This window comes from Neovison vison, chromosome 1 (genome assembly GCF_020171115.1).
Source record: "Neovison vison isolate M4711 chromosome 1, ASM_NN_V1, whole genome shotgun sequence".
Classification (NCBI taxonomy): Eukaryota; Metazoa; Chordata; class Mammalia; order Carnivora; family Mustelidae; genus Neogale; species Neogale vison.
Window position 1 is genome coordinate 90,683,485 of NC_058091.1, and position 23,730 is coordinate 90,707,214.

The 23,730-nt window shown below is 52.9% G+C and overlaps 1 protein-coding gene across 1 annotated transcript; it reads left to right on the forward strand.

Annotated features, from left to right (window-relative positions):
• The first annotated feature begins 10,783 nt into the window (after positions 1-10,783).
• On the forward strand, positions 10,784-22,425 carry CAPN11 (calpain 11). Its single transcript, XM_044251732.1, has 21 exons — positions 10,784-11,020; positions 11,377-11,446; positions 13,198-13,316; positions 14,255-14,388; positions 14,575-14,743; positions 17,027-17,110; positions 17,208-17,293; positions 17,489-17,563; positions 17,745-17,905; positions 18,030-18,205; positions 19,154-19,165; positions 19,471-19,682; positions 19,981-20,020; positions 20,119-20,187; positions 20,270-20,327; positions 20,465-20,529; positions 20,799-20,867; positions 21,468-21,546; positions 21,641-21,757; positions 22,205-22,263; positions 22,365-22,425. The coding sequence occupies exons 1-21, from the start codon at positions 10,793-10,795 to the stop codon at positions 22,389-22,391; spliced, it is 2,109 nt and encodes a 702-aa protein (XP_044107667.1). The 5' UTR covers positions 10,784-10,792; the 3' UTR covers positions 22,392-22,425.
• Positions 22,426-23,730: the final 1,305 nt, after the last annotated feature.

Consider the following 23,730-nt stretch of genomic DNA (forward strand, 5'->3'; position numbering starts at 1 on the left):
CCTGCTGCGGTCCCACTGGCACCCCCATCCGGTATCAGCCCTCAGCCCCATCGCTACTCCCTTCCCTGAGGAAATGGTGGGACTGCTCACAGGGACATAAACCCACTTTCTGAATCCTCAAAAGCCACACAAATGGGATGGACATTCAGGGAGAAAGGCCTGGCAAAACCACAGGTTCTCCAGTGGTCTAGGAAGATGGCTTCCTGGAGAAGAAAGATCCCAGGAGGGCTACTTCTAGAAGACTTGGCAGATGGTTCCCAAGGGGAGAGGCAAGAAAATGGGGCGACAGTAATCCACCAAACAATATTATTCGTTGTCATTGTTGCTACAACTTCTTGAGCAGGCGTTATGTTTCTGGAATTATGCTAAGTGGCTGTATTATGTGTTCTAAGGCATTTACTCCTCAGGGAGTTGGCTCTAGGGTCGGTCAGGCGTGGGTTTGCTGTGAGGATTACTTGAGATAAGATATGCAAGTGCCCACTTGGCCCAGTGCCTGGTCCATGGAAAACACCCAATAAATGTCAACTATAATTAATGCTATGATCATTAATAGTACCTACAAAGTGAGTGTGGTTTCCCTCTTCTTATGGAGGCTCAGGCAGGCAGCTATGGGGTTTGTCCAAGATTACCGGCCTGGAAGGAGTCTTGGGAAAAGCCCTTCTGAGCATCTCAGTGAGCCAGGCCCCGCCACCCTTCTGTCCCTTCCCCCTCAGGAGTGCCTGAGGCCTCGAGAAGCTTCCTGCTGGACAAGTCTCCTACCCAGCCAAATCTTGCCCAGTCCCAGACCCAAATGTAATCCACCCTCTGTAAGAAATTTTCTGTGGCCATTCTAGCCCATCCCCCAAAGGCCCTCCCAGCCACGTGGCCACACACAGTGTCTCCTGCATGTCTAGTGGGTCCCGAGAACCAGGAACTCCAGTCCCAGCTCTGCCACTACAGCACTGTGCAACCCTGGGAAGGCCACCCCTCCTGTCCACACCCATCTGCTCATCAATAAAACCAAGGAGTAAGAAGACCAAGTGGCACGAAAGTCCCTGAAGCACCCTGCCCACCCATCACCTACCACCCATCAGCAGGTCTCAGAGAAGAAAGGGAGTCAAGGAACTCCTAGAGGAGGAAAAATGAGAGACCCCAGGGGCAGGAATAGGAGGGGGAAGAGAAAAAAACAGATATTACAAAGGTTTGCAGACAGGCAACCAGAAATGACCAATAGCAGGGACAGCAAACACGGCACAGGGCGGGGCCTGAGTGGCTCAGTGGGTTAAAGCCTCTGCCTTCAGCTCAGATCATGATCTCAGGGTCCTGGGATCAAGCCCCGAATTGGACACTCCACTCGGCGGGGAGCCTGCTTCTCTCTCTCTTTGCCTGCCTCTCTGCCTACTTGTGATCTCTGTCTGTCAAATAAATAAATAAATAATCTTAAAAAAAAAAAAAAAAAAACAAGGCACAGAGGCTGTCAAAGATCGCCCATGCACTGACAAAGGGCAGGAGGTGCATGGTGTGCAGGGTTCGCCCACCCCAGCTTCGGAGAGATGCCCTCTGCCCAACACACGTGGCTTGGAAGGCCCATGTTCCCTGGTGGGTAGCTGTGGGCAGCTCGGTCTAGGCCTCAGCTTTCACACATACGACAGAGCCACAGCCCTTTCTTTCTTTCTTTCTTTCTTTCTTTCTTTCTTTCTTTCTTTCTAAGATTTTATTTATTCATCTGAGACAGAGTGAGAGCAAGAGCAGGGGGTAGGGGCAGAGGGAGAGAGAAGACCTCTCCGGCTGAGAGCAGACCCCCAGCTGAGCCAGGAACCCTGAGGCCACACGAGGCTCAATCCCAGGACCCTGAGAACAAGACCTGAGCCAGAGGCAGATACCTAACCATCTGAGCCGCCCATGGCCCCCAGGACAGACCCACAGTCTTGTGAGATATGGACCTGCAGACAGAGTCCCCAGAGTGCCAGCAGGTGGGTGGGCAGAAACTGGCTGTGAATTTGGAGCAGGGAGCACACACAACAAATAGGTCCCAGAGGGTGCAAACAGCAGTCTGGCCCTTGATCCCTCCATGAAACCCACTCAAACTTCTAACTGTTCAGCCAAGAAAGTTGACATTCAAAGAAGGAGGAATGACAAGACCCCACAATTATTAAGGCCAAAATGACCAATGTGGTACCAAAGGCCTTCCCCAAGGTCATTGGATTAAACCGTAAACATTCCATCACCAGCTCTGAGGCAGGGAATAAGGTGTGCGCAGTGAGGTGACCCTTCCCCGGGTCAGATAGAAAAGTTCAGAAAGACAAATAAGCCTGGGGAACTGGGTTAAGGGGCAGGGAACAGACAGGGAAGGGTGGGAGCCCAGGTAAGGGCTAGCTGGCACTGGCAGAACCCAGGTCAGAAAGGGGAAATTAGGGGTACCTGGGTGGCTCAGTCATTAAGCATCTGCCTTCGGCTCAGGTCATGATGCCGGGGTTCTGGGATGGAGCCCATCATCGGGCTCCCTGCTCAGTGAGGAGCCTGCTACTCCCTCTCCCACTCCCCCTGCTGGTGTTCCCTCTCTCACTGTGTCTTTCTCTCTCTGTCAAATAAATAAACAAAATCTTAGAAAAAAAAAAAAGAATGGGAAGGGGGGATTTCAGCAGGCTCATTTGATGCACATTTCCTGAACCAGGATTGAATGTCCAGTTCCACGCTGAGTGCTGAAAAGGATCTCAATGGGTGTCGATGGAATCGGGGAAGGAGGAGGGAGGCCGCAGGGAACCCCAAAGTCCATCTCTCTTCTTCCCTTTACAGCTGAGGCCAACAGAAGATAATGGACAAGAGCTGAGGATGTAGGCTCAAATCCCAGCTCCGCCACTTACCAGCTGGGTGACTTTGGCCAAATTGTACCATACCTTCTGAACAGGAAAACTACTGTCCTCACACACAAAATAGTCCAACACCAAATGAGGGAAAGGGGGCTTTTCCCACACCAACCAGTTCTCCAGCTCTCCAGGCACCAGCTGGGTGTACCATGATTCCAGTCAGTTCTGACACTGTCCAGCTGGAGTCAGCATCAGATCCCACAAGAGCTCCATCCCACAAGACTGCCCGCACTGCAGATGCCCATCATGAGTCCCAGGCTGTCACCTGGATCGAAATTAGGGCTCTCACGACCCCCTGTCAGGCTTTGCAACAGGTTATGACAACACACAGAACTCTGGGAAACACATCTCTGAGTTTCTTGGAAAAGGATGTGTTAAAGGATACCGATGAATAGCCAGAGGAGGAAAGTCATAGAGTGAGATCAGAAGGGTCCCAAGCACAGTCACTTTCATCCCTGTGGTGTGGGGGTACACTACCCTCCCAGTGCATAAATGTGTTCATCAACCCAGAAGCTCTCTAGACCCCATATTTAGGGATGCTTCTGGAGGCTTCCTTATATGGGCATGATTGCTTATTAACTTCATCTCCAGCCCCTCTCCCCTCCCTGGAGAAAGAGGAGTGAGGCTGAAAGTTCTAGGCTTTTCATCATGGCTTGGTCTCCCTGGCCACCAGCCCCATCCCGAGGCTAGCCCGAAATCCTCCAGGAATAACCTCTTTAGAACAAAAGATGCAGTTATCTCTCACGAAATTCCAAGGGTTTAGGAGCTCTGTGTCAGGAACCAGGAGCAGAGACCAAGGACATATTTCTTATTATGTCACCTCTGGCCCTCATCTTTCTCCTCTGTAATGTGAGGATAAATGATACCATGTCCTGGAGCTGCTTTAAGGATTAAATAAGCAGAAAGTTCTTAGCCCAGTGTTCAGCACATAATAAGAACTTAATTAACTGTAATTAATGTTCTTAGAGATGAGGAAGTTGAGACCCAGAAAGGGGGTTGGAGAGGACTTGTCCAAAGTTGGCTTGAGACAACACTCGGTGACTCCATTCAGTGGCCTGAGCATCTGCTCTGTGGCCAATCGCTCTGCCAAGGTGGCAGAAGGTCACCCGGATGACCTTGACAGTCCCCACCTTCAATGGCCAAACACTATACTATAGGGCGGGTTTCTCAGGTCAGACAGTTCACGCTTTCCCCTGGACAGATGTGACAGCCAGCCAGTGGCCTGGCCATACCAAGAAGAGTGTTACGGGTTGAATTGTGCCCCTCACACACACAAAGATATGTTGAAATCCTAATTCCCAATACCTCGGCTTGGGACCTTATTTGGAAATGCGGTCCCTGCAGAAGTAAATAGTTGAGATGAAGTCCTGCTGGAATAGGGTGGGTCCCTGACCCAATACAGCTGGTGTCGGTATGAGAAGAGGAAAGACACATAGGAGGCTGTGTGAAGATATAGAGCCACACTGGGAGAGCGCCGTGTCAGTGGGAAGGTGCCTTTTGGAAATGAAGAAGCCCTTAGGATAAAAGGGTCAAGTTAGGGTGTCAGGGACAATCCCTTCCTAGAAGCCTTGGGCTGAAAGAGGGGGACTAAGACTCATCCTGAATGGAGTTCAGTGAGGATAGCCAGCCTGGTAGAGGTGTCCCCGGATAGGGGTGCTGGGACTCCTGTCCCCTCAGGAAGAGGGCCCTTGGACTGGTGGGGGGGGACCAGGCAGATCAAAAGAGGCTAGGTTGCTGACCTCGCCAGCCTGTGGGGGACAGGGAGAAGGAAGACAGAAGAGGAAGGCAGCTATTAGAGTATGCCACTGCCCTAGGACTCCCACTGCAATTGGAGAGTTCTGGGTGGGGGTAGGGGTTCTCCTCCCCCTCCCTCTAGAACCTTCAACTGTCAAGCCCCACGCTAGCCACCATCATGCTGTACTCTCCAGGTAGGCGCTGATGGGCCTTGTACCCCTCCTGTACCTCTGTAGACAAGGGCCTCCCCCTGGGGAAGGGGCTGTGTTCCCTGGAGGGTGACTCCTCCATTGGACTGGATGCTCCCTAGGACCAGATGGGCCTCTTCCTCAGACACCCTGTTGGTGGCCAGACACACGGGAGCCCTTCCTCCTATCTCCACTGAGAGGCTAGAGTCAGGGAGAGGAGAGGGACCAGTCACCCTACTCTCATAGCGGCCTGGGAGAAAGGCTTGTGTGAGGGAAGCCCCGGCAGCCATGAAAAAACTAGAACTCAGAGAACAGAAAGAACCTCTCCCCGGCCCACAAAAGTGGGCCTCTTAGTCCAAAAAAGACCAGACCCTAAGAAGGCCACAGGACCAGGACTCTGGAGGCAGGCCTGGGGACCTGACCTCAGGGCCTGAGGGAGACAGTACTGGGGAATGCGGTGCTCAGCAGAGTTGGACTGTTCTGTAGGGTGGGGGCTAAGTGGTGGGGGGCAGCCAGTCCCAGCCACAGAAGGGCCCTGCCCTGCACCTCACCCAGCCTGTGGGGGGGCCAGCTGGCCTCTGCTAAGGGGCACCCCAGGTCCTAGCTTCTTGGGCCATGACCATCTTTTCCGGGCCCTGGAAGTGTGGGCCTGGCCCAAAGAGAAGACCAAAGGCAGTCCTCGCTCTCCAGAAGTCCCCTGAGAAGTCTAGACAATATCTTTCTTTCCAGCCAGCTTTAGAAACTCAGCTGTCCCCAAAACTGCAGGCCTCCAGTGGTAGGGAAGCTGCAGAGCCCCTGCCCTCAGGGACGACTCCCCACCCTCAGGGGAAACATGATACACACCTGGGACAAAGAGCTTCCTTGTCACACATGGCCATCTGTCTGTCCTTCCCACAGCCAGCCTTGTCTGTCTGTCTCAGCTTGCCCACGTCCCTAGCCACCTGACAGGGCCCAGGTCTGTCACCCTCACTGGAGACATTGTTGGTGATGACGGTGGTGGAGTGTGTGTGTGTGTGTGTGTGTGGTACACGTGCCTCCCCTCCCCCCATCAGCCAGCTGAGCAGTGCATTCAGGCCCAGCCAGCAGAGGCAGAGTTTGGAGGCAGGACAGTGAGAAATGACTCCTCAGGGTCAGTGGTGACCAGGAGACGGAGGGCTCCAGAGGGATGAGGAAGCTGAGATTTAACCTTCACAGCCTTGGTCTGCCCTCTGAGGTTCTCCAGTTTTCTTGGACACCAGCCCCTCTAGGGTCCTTCCAGACCCTGAGCAGAGGCCAGCACAGCCACTCCCAGAGGCAGCCAAGTCAGAGGCCTCCCCGAGGCGGCCCCGGTGGTGGAAGGGCACAGAATGGTTCATCTCACTACGTGGGTGCCCTTGGGCCCCTCACTTAACCCAGGTCTCTCAACCTGGGCACCTGGCATTTGGGGCAGTATAACTCTGTCATGGGGCTGTCCTGAGCAGGGTAGCGGCCTCGCCAGCCTCTACTCACCCGATGCCAGGAGCACCTCCTGTTCCCCGATTATGACAACCAAATACGTCTCTAGACACTGCTGAAAGTTCATTCGATGGAGGTGTGATCTCCCAGGTTGGCAATCTCTAGCCCTAACGCCTCCGGGTGGGCCCTGGGGTAGGCCTAGGTCACGTGGGACAGTCATCCCTGCCCTGCTGGCAACACGGGGTAAGGACCAGGTGATGAAACAAGACCAGTTCTGATCCTCATCCCCCTTCTGAGATGTTCTGCAGCGAGCCTCTCTGGACCTGCTTCACCTGAAGGGGGCTCCAAGTTTTGTCCCCCACAGGCCTCCTTCCAAGACGTACCCTGTTCTTTTTTTTTTTTCTTTTTTCTTTTTTTTTTTTTTTTATTTGACAGAGACACAGCAAGAGAGGTAACACAAGCAGGGGGAATGGGAGAGGGAGAAGCAGGCTTCCCGCTGAGCAGGGAGCCTGATGTGGGGCTCAATCCCAGGACCCTGGGATCATGACCTGAGCCCAAGGCAGCCGCTTAACGCCTGAGCCACCCAGGTACCCCCTGTTCTTTGAGCAAAGAAATAAGTCATTTATTCCCCTGTTGCCCCAACACACCCCTTTATTCATTTTCCCCGGCCTGAGGGAGTGGGGAAGGAGCTCCTCTACTATTTTTAAAAGAAAGCCAGAGGGTCTGGGTGGGGAGAGAGAGGGTGGGACAAAGGGAAAGGAAAGGGGAAGAACGCCCAGATTCCAGCTGTATGCAACCACTTCCTTGCCCCCAACCCTGACTCTTCCAGAACCAGGAATTTCTGGTGCACCCCACCCTCAGGGGCCCTTCAGGAAAAAGGGGGCCGTCACTAACCACCAAAAGCTCCCAGTTATTCTACCCATCTGAGTGGCCTCTCTCCCTGGCGGCGCCCCCTCCCTGCCTCTACAGCCCGCTGTGAAGATAACCATGAAGGGGGAGAGTCTGGGAGGGTCCTCTCAGAACTCCCCGCGAGTGAGTGTTCACTTCTGACTCCTCAGGGCCCAGGACAGAATAAATGCTCCTCAAAGGTGGCTGCGATGAGTTACGGTTTGCTCTAAGGAGCTCACACCGAGACAGACACACACTAATGATCCCAACACGTTCCTGCCTCCTTACGATCACTGAGTCCTAGGAGGGAGGACTCTGTACGATCCCAGTAGGAACTCAAGAAATACTAGTTTCCCAGCCAAGTCCCTGGGGGAAAGGCAACCAACATTTTCTGAGCACCTGCTGAAGGCCAGTTCAGGTAGCTTGCATCATTTCATCCGGAAACACCCTTCATGGTAGAACACAGCAGCCTCTGTACGCAGATGAGGAAATCAAGGCTCCGAGACATAAAGCAACTCGCCCGTGGTCACACAGCTACTCACCCCAGTTCAGGGCAGCCCAGGGCACCAGCTCTGCTAAAGAGGAATCAGCTGCCTTCCAGACCCCTTTTCCAAGACCTTATCCAGCCTGAGGGAGGGGAAGGGACTGAACAAAGACCTAGGAGGAAGGGAGGGACCCCCCATCCCTTCCAGTCCAGCCTCTGCCCCTGCACCGTGGCTCCCTCCTGGTGAGGCCACGAGTGATGGGTAGGAGCTCAGAGCAGCCTGCCTAGGTCTGCCCCTGCCTGACTGCTGCACACCAGGCGTGCAGCCTTGAACAAGTTCAACTTCTCAGGGCCTTGGTTCTTCCCCCTCTAGCAGGGAGACAGCACAATAACAAACCCAGCCCTTGGGGTTGTTGTCATGGGGCTTCCCAGAGTTAATGCATGGAAATAATTTAGAACCAGGTTGTGCAGGCAGTCCTAGTATTTTTATAACAGCTCTGTAAGTGCTAGTCCCTTCTACAACTGGGGGAGACTCCTATTATCGTCTCGTCACAAACCATAGGCTCCGTAGAAGAAGCAAAGGGCAGGATCCCGAGTCCGTCCAGCAAACTCACCCTAATCCTGAAGACCAGTGAACTTTTCTCGGTGGGGACCAGGAGTCTACAGGCCTCAGGGACCCCAAGTGGACCCCCAAGGAGCCTTTATGTGGGGACCAGGGCCTTTGCTCATGGCCTGCACCAATGCTCCGGCTTCCCTGGGCTGAGGTGAGCTCTTTTTGGTCCCCAGCCCAGTCATGGCCTCTGGGCAGTGCTGAGTTGAGGTCTATAGAGCACACCATTTACCGGGAATCTGGGGGGATAAGAGACTCTCCCTAATGGAACGGAGAGTCCCAGGGAGGAACCCATCTATCCCTTCACAGGGAGAAACTGACATGCATGACCCTCCTCCCTTCAAGGAGTGCGGGGGCACGTCATTCAAAACATCTACTGAGCACCTCCTATGTGCTCGGTGCAGCAGCAAACAGACAGAAATCCCTGTCCTCACAAGCTCTCATTCCAGAGAGGGAGACAAATAAATAAATAATAATAAATATATGTCTGCCTACATCTACTCCATCGTGGACCAGAGCGGGACAGGGAGTAGGGGGCAGGGCAGGAGAGAGAAAACAGACTTGCAAACACAGATGAAAAATCACTAGAGTGCAATGCAAGGCATCCACCCATTGATTCACTCATTCATTCATCCATCCACTGCAAGTATGTCTGCGCCCCTGCTGGGGCCAGCTACTATGTGAGACAGAGGGAACCCAGTGGTGGACAGAGGAGCCCCCTCCTCCACCTTGGGGAGTCACAGACATGCCAACTCAGAGCCGGTAGCAATGGGTGTCCCAAGAAAGGAAAGTGCTAGATGCGAGGGCAGCCCCAAACTCTGTGTGGGCAGATTAGGAGAGGGATTCCCTGAGGAGGTGGCATTGATCTGGGCCTGCAAGGCACAGTAGGACTTTCCCAGTGGACAAGGTGTGTGCGTGGAAGCAGAAATGATTCCAGGCAGAGGCACTGAGGTGGAAGTGGTTCGAGGCAGTGGAGAAACAGCTGCCTGAGCTCGAAGTTGCTGGGCCTCTTGGTGGCAGCCTGGTTTGGGTTTGTCAGGCTCACAATGGGAGACCACAGGGGCAAATCCCCAGGAGACACCGCTGTGGGACTGGAGAACGGGTGTGCTTGTTTAGGGTCGTAGGAAGAGTCAAGGGGCATCAGAGAAGTTTTGCCACCAGCTCATAATCCCCTTAGTTGATGAAGACGGGAAGATGGTGGTAGTCCACGGGACTTCCCGCTGAGGAGAGGCTCCTCCCTTCAGAGGGATTGTCAGGGAAAGGTCACAGGGGTCTCGGGTCTGCACTCAGACTGCATCCCACGTGCAACCCTCACCCATGACCTTGGGCATGCTCCTTCACTTCCGGGCCCTTGTTTCATCTTCAAGTCACTGAGAATATTCCATGGCTCTTTCTGGAGGCAGGTGTGCCTTGCACAGAGCAGGCGCCCAGTGCTGTTAGCTTTGCTAGTGTAACTCTTTTCCTCGTCTGCCACCTCGAGGGATGGCAAATCACGAAGACCCCCTGCTCTTGCCTCTATGGAACTCAGCCCTCTGTGGGCTCAATCTGGGTCTCCCCCCTAGACAGCCTAGAACCCTCCCGCCCCTCCCTGGAGCTTCCCCTTCTTTTCCCCACTTTGGATGCCTCCCACTCTGCAGCACCAACTGGGTTCTGTTTAACTCAGACCCCATCCTTCCACTACTCTCTGTCTCTATATAGACTGGCCTATTTGGAGCAGTTTACATAAATGGAATCATGTAGTATGTGGTTCTTTGTCACTGCCTTCTGTCACTTAGCACCATGTTTCTGAGATTCATGTATGTTGTAGCGCAGATCAGTACTTTAGATCTTTTCTTCTTTTTGAGAGAGAGAACGCGCATGCGCACACACGCACACACATGCACACACACACTCAGGCTCAAGTGGGCTGAGGGGCTGAGAGAGAGGGAGAGAGAGAAGCTCAAGCAGGCTCCGCGCTCAGTGCAGAGCCCTCATGACCTGAGACCATGACCTGAGCCAAAATCAAGAGTCGGACCCTAACTGACTGAGCCCCCCAGGTGCCCCAGCAATTCATTTCTTTTTGAATGATATCCTTGTATGAATGATATTCCGTTGTATGTGTGTTTCTCGTCCTACTGGGGCATTTATCAACTGATGGACGCTTGAGGTCTCCTTCCTGCTTTTTGACTCTTGCGAATAATGCCACGACCATCTGTGTACAAGCGTTTTATAGGGACATACATTCTCCTTTCTCTTGGGTATATACCTAGAGGAGGAATCGCTGGGTCCTGGGGTCAGGATCCTATGTTTAACTATTTGAGGGATGGCCAGGCTATTTTTCAAAATGGCTTCACCCTTTTATATTCCCACCAGCAATGGATGAAGGCTCCAGTTTCTCCACACCCTCGCCGACCCTCATTATTATCAGTCCTTTTTATCACAGGCATCCTAGAGGGTGCAAAGTGGAGGAATGTTGTGATACGTTTGTATTTTACCTGGCGACTAATGGTGTCGAGCATTTTTGTATATCTTCTTCAGAGAAACTATCTATCCAGACCCCTGGTCCATGTTTGAACTGAGCTAACTGTCTTTTCATTGTGAACCAGAGTCTATTTTCACGGATCAAGGAATGGCGGCCCACATAAGCCAGAACCGGCTTAGGGCCAAGGGCGTAGGCCAACACCACAATGCCGAGAACTTCAACAACCAGAATTATGAGGACCTGCAAGCAGCCTGTCTGAGGAGGGGAGAACTGTTCGAGGACTCCTTTTTCCCCGCCGAACCCAGTTCCCTGGGCTTCAACGATCTGGGCCCCAGCTCCAAAAGTGTGCAGAACATTTCCTGGCAGCGGCCTTGTGTGGGTACTGGGAGGGGAGACAGGGACTGCTTGGAAGAGTGGGAAGGCTATTTGTCACGACCCCCCCATCTCTTTGATATTTCCGGTCCCCCGACCTTCTATCCCGACCCTGGATCAGGCCTAGGGACGTTCTGGCTATGCTTAAGCCAAACCTCTCAGAGAACCCCTGGGAAAGTCACTCACTAACCTTTGCTGTCACATCCTACAACTCGGCCAAGCTTGTCCTGTGGCCTTCCCCCTCAGGTGCCATGTTTTCCCCTAGAACTTGGAGGTGGACCTCGTTCCCCAAGAATGGTGAGAGGGAGGTTGGGAGGGGTTGTCCTGGACCCCCTAAAATCTTTATTCCTTCACCACAGCAAATCACAAGCACTCCTCACTTCATCGTGAATGGGCTCAGTCCAACAGATGTGTGCCAAGGCGTACTTGGTGAGTGGGGAGCAAGAAAACCAGTGTGGAAGGAGGGGGTGAAATGAGGAAGATGGCTGAGGTAGGGGGTGTGCCAGGGTGTCTTTTGAGGAGCTGGGACCCCTAGATTCGGATGATCTCTCTTCCCCTTCCACTCTGGAGAGGATAGCAAGACTGTCAGGAATATTTTTCCTGTTCCCCTTGGTGCGATTCCAGTCCCTCCTGCTGCTGTCTGGGTCTGGGAGTAAGCTGGGTGGTCTGTTAGTTACCCATTGCTAAACAATCAGTTGCCCCCAGACTTAGTGATTTAAAGCAATGACAAACATCTATCACCTCATAATTTGTGAGGAACATACCAGGTAGGGTCTGGCTCAGAGTTTCTCATGAGGCTACAGTCAAGATATCAGGCTTCCCCGTAGGACCATCTGAGTGTCCGCACAACTTGTTAGCTGTTGCCCCAGACAGAGTGATCCGAGAGAGAACAGAGAGGAAACCATCATGCCTTTTGCAGCCTCCTTTCTGGAGAACACTCAGGTCACCTCCGCCATATCCCATTTGTTCGAAGCAAGCTGGAAATCTGACCCTCACTCCTCACCTGAGGGGAAGGAATTAGGTTCCACCTCCTGAGGGGAGGATTGACAAAGAGCTTGTGGACATACTTCTAAGCCACTGCAGGTGCCAGGAGTTCCTCAGTCTGATGTATCAAATAAAGGAGCACTGGCTTCCTCAGCCCACTCTCCCACGGGTTCCTATGACAGCCCCAAGGGATAGCTTCCTCCCTCAGGAAGGGTTCCTCCAAATCCTGCTTCTTTCTCCAGGGATAAGACTAGAGCCTGAGTTCTGTCGAATTTGTGGCGGAGAAAAGGGCAGGTTGTGGGCAGGGAGGAAGCCAAGGAAACCCTGGGCCCCATGTCTGCCTCTGTGGCTCACTGGGCTGTGGGAGGAGAACCGGCTTCTTCCTGGTTATGTGTCCTTTTGACAATGGAGGATTGGAATATCCATAACCTTCCCTCCCACCTCTGCCTCCCCTCACCAAGGGTACCCCAAGGCAGCCAGGAGGGCATTGGTAATCACAGATGCTTTCCCAGTACCCGCGGCATCAGCCTGGCCTAGAACACTCACTCAGGGTACCACCGCGCCCGCAGCCCCACCCAGCAAGGTCTGAGGTACCCAGGAGACAGAGTTCAATAGATGACCTTGGCCTAGGGATACCGCCGCTAGCCCCCATCAACGCCTAGGGACCCAGCTGGGGTACAGACTAAGCTGCTTGGGTCTCCATTATTAAGTGGGTGACATCAGGGAGTGGTTTCTTGATTATTATACCAAGGTAATCATAGAGTAGAAGTAGAAGGCAGGCAGTATGGGGAAGATGACTGGATTTGTTCAAGGGATGGGAGAATACTGGCTGTCTCCACAAAGCAGATATCCACAGCAGTTCTCGGGGTAAGGAGCAAGACGAAGGCCAAATATCTCCTCCTCAAATCCAAAAACCAAAGTATGTGGCTCTAATTTGTGAATCTGTTACCTAATAGGAAAGGTAAAGAGGCTCACACCCAACACCCCCCACCACAGGCCCACAGAGCCTGTTGCTTCAGCCCAGTTTTTCCCTACAGATTCCTTCCTGAACATTCCTCAGGGGGAGCGTCAAAGGAGGCGCATCTTTGTATGAGAGGGGCCACAGAGGCTGTTCCTGCTCCTTTAGGGCTTGGATTCTGGGACCCACACTCACCTATGCGAGGGCTTGAGAGGCAACCCCCTTCCTGTCTTTCCAGGGGACTGCTGGCTGCTGGCTGCCATTGGCTCCCTTACCACATGCCCCAAACTGCTGTATCGTGTGGTACCCAGGGGGCAGAGCTTCAGGAAAAACTATGCTGGCATTTTCCATTTTCAGGTGAAGGATGATTTGAAAGCCGGAGTTGTTTTGTGGTGTGTGTGTGAGAGAGACAGACAGATTAAAAAAAAAGGGGGGGGAGGGAGGAAGAAGAAGAATGATATGGGCTTGGAATTTACCTTTCTTTTCTTTTTGAAAAAGGACATTTATTAGGGTGGGCTTTTGTCTAATTATCAGAGAAATGTCTTCTCACTAAAGAAATCATGTAAGCTGATTTTTTAAAGCCCAGAGAGAAAATAATTGTTATCAGTTTGTGGCTCTCCTTCTCCTGCTTCTCTCTCTCTCTCTCTTTCTCTCCCTCTCTGTCTCTCTATCTCTTCCTCTTGGTAGAAGTGTGTGTGCATGTGCATGTGTGTGTTTATGTGTTTTGTGTATATGACACTGGGAGTCAACAGTCAGTCAGGGTCACATAATTTTTGTAATCTGCTCCTTCAGTTTAGTGACATGTGGACAAATTCCTCACATCACAAAAATGTTTCTGAGAATCACAAGAGTTTTTTTAAAACCTCAGAAATCCTGAAGCCCAAGGTCAAAATGCGGGTGGTGTCTCTCTGGAGGCCCAACAGAAACTGGAGATGAGGCTGGAGGCAAGCTTCAAGCTTTTCATTGCCTTTCCCACACCCCTCAGCCATTCTGGGGAGTGGCCTGTCGGCCTCAGGAGTGTCCCTGATCCTGGCCACCAGGAGGTGCTCGAGTAACACAGTTTTTATACAAGGCGTGTGCGTGTGTGTGTGTGTGTGTGCGCGTGTGTGTGTGTGTGTTTGTGCGCGCGCACGCGCCCAGGGGAAAAGTGGGGGATGTGGGGGTGGGTGCGTGCGTGGGGGGAGTGGGAGTGGGGGTGTGGAGGTGTGTGGGAGGGGGTGCATGCCTGTGCTTGGAGGAAGGCCTGGGCAGACAGATGCCCTAAGCCCCACTGAGGTCCACCTTGCTGCCCACAGATTTGGCAGTTTGGGCAGTGGGTGGACGTGGTGGTGGACGACCGGCTGCCCACAAAGAACGGCAAGTTGGTGTTCGTGCATTCCGCCGAGCGCACTGAGTTCTGGAGCGCCCTGCTGGAGAAGGCATATGCCAAGTGAGTGTCCCAAGCTGGGCATGCCTCCAAGCCTTCCCTGAGAGCTGGCAGCTAGGGGGGGCAACTGGAATCAGGGGAAAAAGCAAACGGAGGTCAGGGCATCCCTTCCTTCACTCCTCTCACCCTCCCATGTCTAAGCTGACCTCTCTATCCTGGAGCACAAAAGTGCCCTCTCTTTGCCCACAGGCTGAACGGGTCTTATGAAGCGCTGTCGGGGGGCAACACCGTGGAGGGCTTTGAGGACTTCACAGGAGGCGTGACCTATAGCCTCCAACTCCAGAAGCCCCCTCGGAACCTGCTGAGGATGCTTAGGAAGGCCATCGAGCGATCCTCCCTCATGGGCTGCTCCATCGAAGTAAGCCATACCTAGTCCTGCCTCAGGGCCTTTGCACCTGCTGTGGCTTTCACCTAGAAGGGTCTTTCCCCCAGAGAGCTACATGACTAGCTCCTTCTCATTTACATTTCAGTTCAAATGTCCCTTCTTTGGCTTCTCTTCTCCACCTCCAAATCTAAATCAGTTGCTCCTAACCTCATTTGCTCTCTACTTTGTTTTTATTTTCACCTCAACATTTACGGTGCTCTGTCATGGTCTTACTTATCAATGTCGTTATTCACAGTCTATCTTCTCCTAGCTGTTTCAGTCAGTGAGGGCAGTGACTTGTCTCATTCACTGCTGTATGCCGGGACTCAGGGTACTGCTTGGCATACTATACACGCCCAGCAAATATTTATTCAAATAAATAAATGAACCCAGACTGCAGCCATATGACTCCACAGTTGGCATTCTTGGGCTTTTATCCCAGAGAAATGAAGACTTATGTCCACACAAAATCCCACACACAAATGCTCACAGTGACTTTATTCATCGTGGTCAGAAACTGGGAACAGTCTAGATGTCCTTCGATGAGTGAATCATTAAACTGTGGTGCACATATGCCATAGGCCATGACTCAGCAATAAAAGGAAATGAAATATTGATACATGCAACTATGTGGATGAATCCCAAGGGAATTATGCTGAATGAAAAAAGCCAAGAGAGTTCCACGCTGTATGATTCCATTTCCCTAATGGTCTTGAAATGACAAAATTTTTTAAAGATTTTATTTTATTTATTATTATTATTATTATTTAGAGACACAGAGAGAGAGAGAGAGAATCCCAAGTGGGCTCCACACTCATCACAGAGCCCAACTTGGTCTCGATCTCACCACCCTGAGATCATGACCTGAACCTGAAGTCAAGAGTCAGACATTTAACCGACTGAACCACCCAGGCACCCTTTTTAAGATTTTTTTTTGAGGGTGCCTGGGTAGCTCAGTCATTAAGCCTTCAGCTTGGGTCATGATCCCAGTGTCCTGGGGTCGAGCCCTACGTCAGGCTCCCTGCTCAGGGGGAAGCCTGCTTCTCCCTCTCTCACTCCCCCTTCCTGTGTTCCCTTTCTCACTGTCTCTCTCTGTCAAATAAATAAATAAATTTTTTTAAAAGATATTATTTTTAAGTAATCCCTGCACCCAACATGGGGTTCAAACTCACAACCCAGAGGCCAAGAGTGGCACACTCCACCAACTGAGTCAGCCAGGTCCCCCAAAATGACAAAATGTTTTTAAAATGGAGAACAGGGGCACCTGCGTGGCTCCATCATTTAAGTGTCTGACTCTGGATTTTGGCTCAGGTCAAGATCTCAGATCCTAGGATCTGCTGGGCTCAGGTTCACGCTCAGCAGGGGTCAGGGATCTACTTGAAGATTCTCTCCCTCTGCTCCTCTCCCCCCCGCCCCCCGCACTTACACGCTCTCTATCTCTGAACTGAATAAATAAATAAATATAAAATAAAATAAAATAAAAATAAAATTGAAGTGGAGAATAGATGAGCCATTGTGAGAGGGCAGGGAGGAGCGTAGCCAGAAGAGGCAGGCATGGTCATAAGAGGGCAGCACAGAGGACATGTCCAGTGCTGGGATGGTCCTGCTGTGGGACCCTGCTTGTGGGGCAGGGTACTACCCACGTGGTACAATGGCACAGAACATACACAAAGGACTACTGGCAAGAGTGGGGACATTTGTAGAAGACTGACACATTACGTCAACCTCAGCGTCCCGGTATTGATATTGTACTATAGGTTTGCCAGATGTTACCATGGGGGTTTGCAGGGGGTACTGGATACAGGATGTGCAGGCTCTCTCTGGATTGTTTCTTTTTTAAAGTAGGCTTCCTGCCCAGTGCGGGGCTTGAACTCATGACCCCAAGACCAAGAGTCGCCTGCTGTACTGGCTGAGCCAGCCAGGTAACCTCCCTGGATTATTTCTTACAACTGCTTGGGAATCTACAATTCTTTGCAAATACCAGTTTAATTAAAAAAAAAAAAAAGCTGAATCCCAGGGCACCTGGATGGCTCAGTCAGTTAAGCATCTGCCTTCGGCTCAGGTCATCATCCTGGGGTCCTAGGATCAAGTTCTGCATCAGGCTCCTTGCTCAGTGGTGAGTCTGCTTCTCCCTCTCCCTCTGCTCCTCCCCCTGCTCGTGCTCTCTCTCTCAAATAAAATCTTTTAAAAAACTGAACCCCAAGAATGTTCACATCTCTTTGTGGGCCCCAGTGCCTCTGACTGGATCCTGACTTCCTCTCCTTCTCTGTTCCGCAGGTCACCAGCAATAGTGAGTTGGAGACCTTGACCGAGAAGATGCTGGTGAGAGGGCATGCTTATTCCGTGACTGGCATCCAGGATGTGAGTCTGCCAACCACACCCTCCCCTGAGACCCAGGAGAAGGCAGAGAATGTCTCCTGCCTGAGGTCCTTGACCTTGGGCCACATCCTCCCACCAGGTCTGGTACCACGATCGGGCAGAAACCCTGATTCGGGTCCGGAATCCCTGGGGCCGGATCGAGTGGAATGGAGCCTGGAGTGACAAGTAAGTGTCCCTGACCAGCACTGTCAGGGGTGAGGGGCAGAGCGAGACAGTGCCACTGACAAACTGGCCAAGCCCTCCCCAGGAGATTCTCCATTCAACTCACAAGGGGCATTCAGGGGTGGGGGAATCCCTTGGGGAGGACCAAATGCCTCCTTAGCCCTGCCCCTGTCCCTCCATTGCCTGTCTCTGCTCCAGCGCCAGGGAGTGGGAAAGTGTGTCTCCAGACCTCCAGAACCAGCTCCTGCTCCGGAAGGAGGACGGGGAGTTCTGGTCAGTACAGCTTGGGATGGGCTTCCTTCTGCCCCCCTGCCCTGTTCCTTCCTTTCCTCTGCCACCCTCCCACCTGTGCCTTTGATGGAGAGGCTCCTTGGGCGGGGGGCAAGGGGGAAGCGCTATGGGTATGGGGATGCCGCAGGCTCCAGCCGTTGCCCTCTGTCCCCCAACCCCACAGGATGTCCTACAAAGACTTCCTGGACAACTTCACGCTGCTGGAGATCTGTCACCTGACCCCCGATGCTCTCTCCGGGGACTACAAGACCTGTTGGCACACCACCTTCTATGAGGGCAGCTGGCGGCGCGGCAGCACCGCGGGGGGCTGTAGGAACCACCCAGGTGTGTGAGGGGACACACGGGCCCCACAGATCCCACCCAGCCCTGTCGAGGAGGCAGGCCCAGGATTGGGCAGCCCGTTCACCCCAGGGAAGGGCAGAGCCATGCTGACCTGCTTTGTTCACAGACACATTCTGGAGCAACCCCCAGTTTAGGATCTCTCTCCCTGAAGAGGATGATGAGGACGACCCAGAGAACGACCAAGCCGTGTGCACCTGCCTGGTGGCCCTTATGCAGAAGAACTGGCGACAGGCGCGGCCCTGGGGAGCCCAGCTGCAGACCATCGGCTTTGTCATCTACGAGGTGGGCACTCTGGCGGTTCTCCCAGCCAGTCTTGCTCCTTCTCCTGGCCTCACCCCTGCAACACCCTTCCAAAGGCCTTACGAATAGGAACGAGGAAGGAGATGGAGCGTCAGGGATGAGGTTACTTGCCCAAGTTTGCACCCCCAAGGCTGTGTTCTGACACCCCAGAGCCTGTGTCCTAATTCCCAGACCCTCTGAGTCCTTTCTGCACCATCCCCGAGTCTCCCCCCAGATACCCCCACACAAGCACTGACTCCAGCAGCCAAGACAAATCCCTCACAATGTTTCCAAAATCATACTTTGCAAAATCCTATAAATGACCATTTGTTCAAATAGTTATGGAGCTCCTGCTATGTGCCAGGCCCCAGTCCAGTCTCCACTGGGGCAGTAGTGAACAAACGTAGACACAAGTCTTGCCCTCCTTCTAGTCTGTGAACCCACCAGGTTAACAGACATCAGACATTCCTCCAGATATTTCCAAGGTTAGATGTGGTCCTTCAGGAAAAGCTATATTCTCTGCTTCCCACCCAGAGATCTATAGGGCATCAGCGTGTTAAAGGCTCTGGTCATTCCTATAGGAGAACAACCCATTTATCTTCGTCTAAGTCACCTTTTAACAGAAGTATGTTCAATGCTCAATTTCAGTAATCACCTATGAGCTTCCTGCAGGGTATGAGTGTTCCGTGGAAAATGCTTGCATTCAGGAAAATGCTCTCCTTTTTCCTTTGTATAAACTGTACCTTGCTCTTCCAAACTTAGGGACTATCAGTATTAACACTAGGACTCTGAGCTATTCAAGCCCATGCCCCACCCCACCATCAGTGTCCCAGTGCCCTTAACTTCCCCCAACACACACACACACACACACACACACACACACACACACTGAGCCCTTTCACCTTCACCATTCTGGGGTTCTCACCTCTCTCTCTTTCTGACCTCTCCTAGGTCCCAAAGGAGGTACAGAAGACGTGGGGCTTGATTCTGGGCAGGCGCTGCCCCACCTCTGGCAAAGGGTGGAATTCAGCCAAGGGCTCTCGGGGCCGCTGGGGGCCTCTGGGTTAGGATTCCAGTGCCCTGGGGCCCCAGGTGGGAGTTGGGGCAGGAGATCTTCCTGGGATTGCTTGCCAGTTGGGTGGTGTCCAGGACTGGTCAGTTTGTGGCGACGCCTCCCACAAACTGTGCCCAGTGCAGCTTCACTTTTGGGGTCTGCCTCTCCTTACCCTCCCATGCCAGCCCTGTACCCACCTCCAAGGCTCATATAGTTTCAGAACATCCAGGATTTTCGCTTGAAGAAGGACTTCTTCATCAAGTATCAGGACCACGGCTTCTCGGAGATCTTCACTAACTCACGGGAGGTGACCAGCCATCTCCGGCTGCCTCCAGGGGAATATGTCATCATTCCCTCCACCTTTGAGCCCCACAAGGATGCTGACTTCCTGCTTCGGGTCTTCACAGAGAAACACAGCGAGTCCTGGTGAGGAGCCCTACCTTGGTGCTCCAAGACCACCTGCCCAAGAACTCCAGGATGTCACCCTTAGGGAGCAACCATCAGGTCCTCCCCAACTCCACCCCCATTTTAAGTCAGGGAAACTGAGGCACAACGATGGGGGAGTCCCAGCTGGGAGCAAACCAGAATCGGGACCTGGATCCCATGCAGCCTGTTCCACATTGCTTCAGATACATGACATGACCTCTCCTCATGACCACTCCCACTAAAATCCCTGTCTCCCTGATCCCGGATAACTTCCAAGGCTTCCTTCACTTTTGCTCAGGGAACTGGATGAAACCAACTATGCTGAGGTACTCCAGGAGGTGAGGGGATGCTGTGGGGTGGAGGGAGGAGAGGAAGCACCTGAGGAGTGTGAAGGAACTTTCTGGAACGGGTTCCTTTCCCACTCCTTTCCCTGCAGGAGAAATTCTCTGAGAAGGACATAGATCCGGACTTCATACATTTGTTTGAGATAGTGGCAGGAGGAGAGGTGAGAGGCTGAGCGCTGGGTGCCCAAAGGAGGTGGCCAGGGTGAAGGTATCAGAGTAGAGGTTTACTGTCCCCCTCCCTAGGACAAGGAGATAGGCATGTATGAGCTACAGAAGCTCCTCAACAAGGTGGTCACCAAACGTGAGTCTTCCAACCACCGGACCCCACTCACAACTTTTCCCTGCAGCTTCCTCCTCACCTCAACCACTCCCTCCCTGCATCCCCCTGCAATGCCCCTCTCACTCCTTCTGTCTTCCCGCCCCTTCCCTCCCTCACAGTCAAAAACTTCAGGACCCAGGGCTTCGGCCTAGACGTGTGCCGCTGTATGGTCAACCTCATGGATGTATCTTCTTATCCAGTGGTCTCCCACCGCTGACCCCCTGACCCCCTCCCCCAAGCTTGACCCCCCCAGAGGTGGCCTCTCTCTGGCCATCCATGCCCTCCTTCCTGCTGGGGATTCGGCTCTGAGGTAGCAAAAGAAGCCCATTCTGGCTAGTGCTTGCACAGGAACCCCTGGCCTCACAGCCCCCCAACTCAGAGATTCCCTCTGCTTCCCCGGCCCCAAGTTTCCCTCTTTTCTCCCTCCGCTGGTATCCTTGACCACCCCCCCAGAAAGATGGCTCTGGCAAGCTGGGGCTTCCCGAGTTCCAGATCCTGTGGAAAAAAATCAAGAAATGGACGGTAAAAAAAAAAAAAAAAATTGCAAGGGCAGTTTATGGTGGGCAGAAAGGGAGGTCCTCAAGAGTGATGGGATTAGTAAGGATGATGCTAGAACAGGAGTTGGGGAACTAGACACATGCATACACAGGACAGGACAGGATCTTTTTTCTTTTTAAGATTTTATTTATTTATTTGAACAGTGAGGGAGAGAGCACAAGCAGGGGAGCGGCAGGCAGGCAGGCAGAGGGAGAGGGAAAAGGAGGCTCCCCAACAAGCAAGGAGCTGATGTGGGGCAACAGGACAAGGTCTGTTGAAGTGTTGGTGTACTGGCCAGTCAGAATATTTAACAACCAGTATAACCCAGGAATCAGCTAGCTGAAAGGGTACATGCACAGGGCCCAGTTGGGAGTGAGTCTTTCAGAACACTGACTTGGTTTCCAAGCCCCTCTCCTTGCCAGACGTCCCCTACAGTCACGAGATTGGGCACTCAGGGAGCGGGCCCAGGCATGCAGCCTTGGGTCTTGGGCAATCCTTGTAGGTTACCTGTTCTAAAGCAATTCGTTACTTCCACCGCCCCTCCATGCACACGGCCCGACCGACCTCACCTGTCCGTCCCTTCAGGACATCTTCCGAGAGTGTGACAAGGACAACTCGGGCACCTTGAACTCCTATGAGATGCGCTTGGCACTCGAGAAGGCAGGTTAGCAGGGGGTCAGGAGAGGGTTTCGGGGCAAGGAGGGAGGAAGCAGTGGCCAGAGGGCTGGACTCCCCCTCCGCACTCCCCTCCCTCCCAGGCATCAAGCTGAATAACAAGGTGACGCAGGTGCTGGTGGCCAGGTACGCAAACGACGACATGATTGTGGATTTTGACAGCTTCATCAGCTGTTTCCTGAGGCTGAAGGCCATGTTCAGTGAGTCAGTCCTCTGCACGCTCCCCACCATGGGCTAAGGACCAGGGGCCGCCTCCTACACACCCACACGAGTAGCAGGGCTCCCAGACCACGCCTTCTTAAGAGCATGGGGGATATGGGTTCAAATCCCAGCTCTGCCACTTGGTGGCTCTGTGCCTTGAGCAAATCATTTATGTCTCTGTGCTTCTGTCCTCTGTTCTCATCTATAAAATGTGGGCAACAATAGTATTGCCCTCCTAGGGTGGAGGTCCTGAATATAAGGGTTTGCATATGGCTCATGGCAAGGCCATGAGATGTTCTCCTTAATCCATTTCCTGGCAAAGGGTTTCCTGGGAAGCAGCAAGGAACAACTTCTTTCTCCCTTTCATCCTGCCTCTTGGGAAATGGGTCTTACCAACCACAGACTCAGCTCCCAAACTCCTCCCCTTACCTCCTTTCCAAAAACAGCATACTTTCTATCCATGGACCCCAAGAATACTGGCTATATTCGCTTGAATCTGAACCAGGTATATGGAAGGGATCTTCTGGCACCCACCCCCACTCACGGCTCCCCCAGCCATCCTGCCCATGCCCCCTCCCATCCTTGGATCTGTTTTTCTCCCCACAGTGGCTGCAGACCACCATGTGGGGATAGAGGATCCCCGAGGAGCCTGGCTCCCACCACCCCCAGCACCCCACCACTGTAGGGCTTTTGGCCCCAGAGCAGGGGCCTCCTTGTTGCTCTGGGCTCTGCGGTCTCTGCTGATGGAATGGGCTCCAGCTAGTGGCCCCAGATGCCGAGCTTTTCTCCAGCTCCAAGCCCTCCAGCATCCACCTTCCCAGCCCATCGTGTTTCCTTTCCTCCCTAGCCTGCTTCTGGTGGCTGGATTCCCCCATCTCCCTCTCTCTCTCTCTCTCTTTCTCTCTCTCTCTCTCTATGTGTATATTTTACCAAGATTGTCACTTCTCTAGTGGCTGTGGAGGCTCTCCACACTTTCCTGCTCACACCTACCCGCTGACTACCCCTCCTGGCACAGCTCCCCTCTTCTCTGCCTCATGTGGAAGGCGTTATTATAATAAACAGTCCATACCACTGGCTTCCATGTCTCCGTGTATCTATGCCAAGAGAATTCCTGGCGGGGGTGGAAAACACTTACCCAGCCCCAAAGAGGGGCCCCAGGAGCTCTCAGCTCCCCTTCCAGGGAAGAAGGCAGGACTGTCACGAAACTAGAGGGCGCTGTTGACGGCTTTATGTGCAGTCCCAGGGTTGCTAAAAGCACAGCAGGCCCTCCCAGCTGACTGTATGGAGCAAGGTACCAAGGGGCAGCATCAGGGGAGATAGCACTGGGCAAAGTTAGGGACCCACAGGGCCCTAACCTCTTCTCTTCTTTTGAGGCCTGCAAAGGTGTTAGTGTGGGCATCTCAAAGGTCAAAAATCCAACACCCACACCAGCTAGCTAATGGTAGAAATGAACCAACCCTCCTGGGTGTGAGGCCTATAGCGTCGAGAACTGTGGCAACATGTGAGTTCCTTTCTGCCTGAAAGGTGTTCTGTTTCAAATAATTTTTATGCTTAGAGACTTGCTGCCTGCCAAACTACTGCCCTCGCAGGAAGGATCAAGAACCTTGGAGTCTCTACCCCAGATCTCCCCTTTCCTAGCCTCCAGCCACTCCCTGCAGTGAGAAGCCCAGACCACCTACAGCACCCACTCAACTACACATCACCCACCTATCCTTCCAGATCTTTCCATGGTTTCCCCTCTGGTATCTCTGGCACCCAGTCCTGTGTTTGCAAGCTTTTTAGCCTCTTGGACAGAGACTGCCCCCAGATCCCCTTAGCTTGGGGACCTTTTGACCTTAAATGCATCTAGATCCTTCCTGTGTCTGTGTGCACTTTTGTCCTGTACAGGGGGAGGGTGCGGGGCTGGCTTCGAATCCCTCCTGCAGCCTTGCACTGAGGCTTCTTACCATTTGCATGGACATCCACCCCTCTT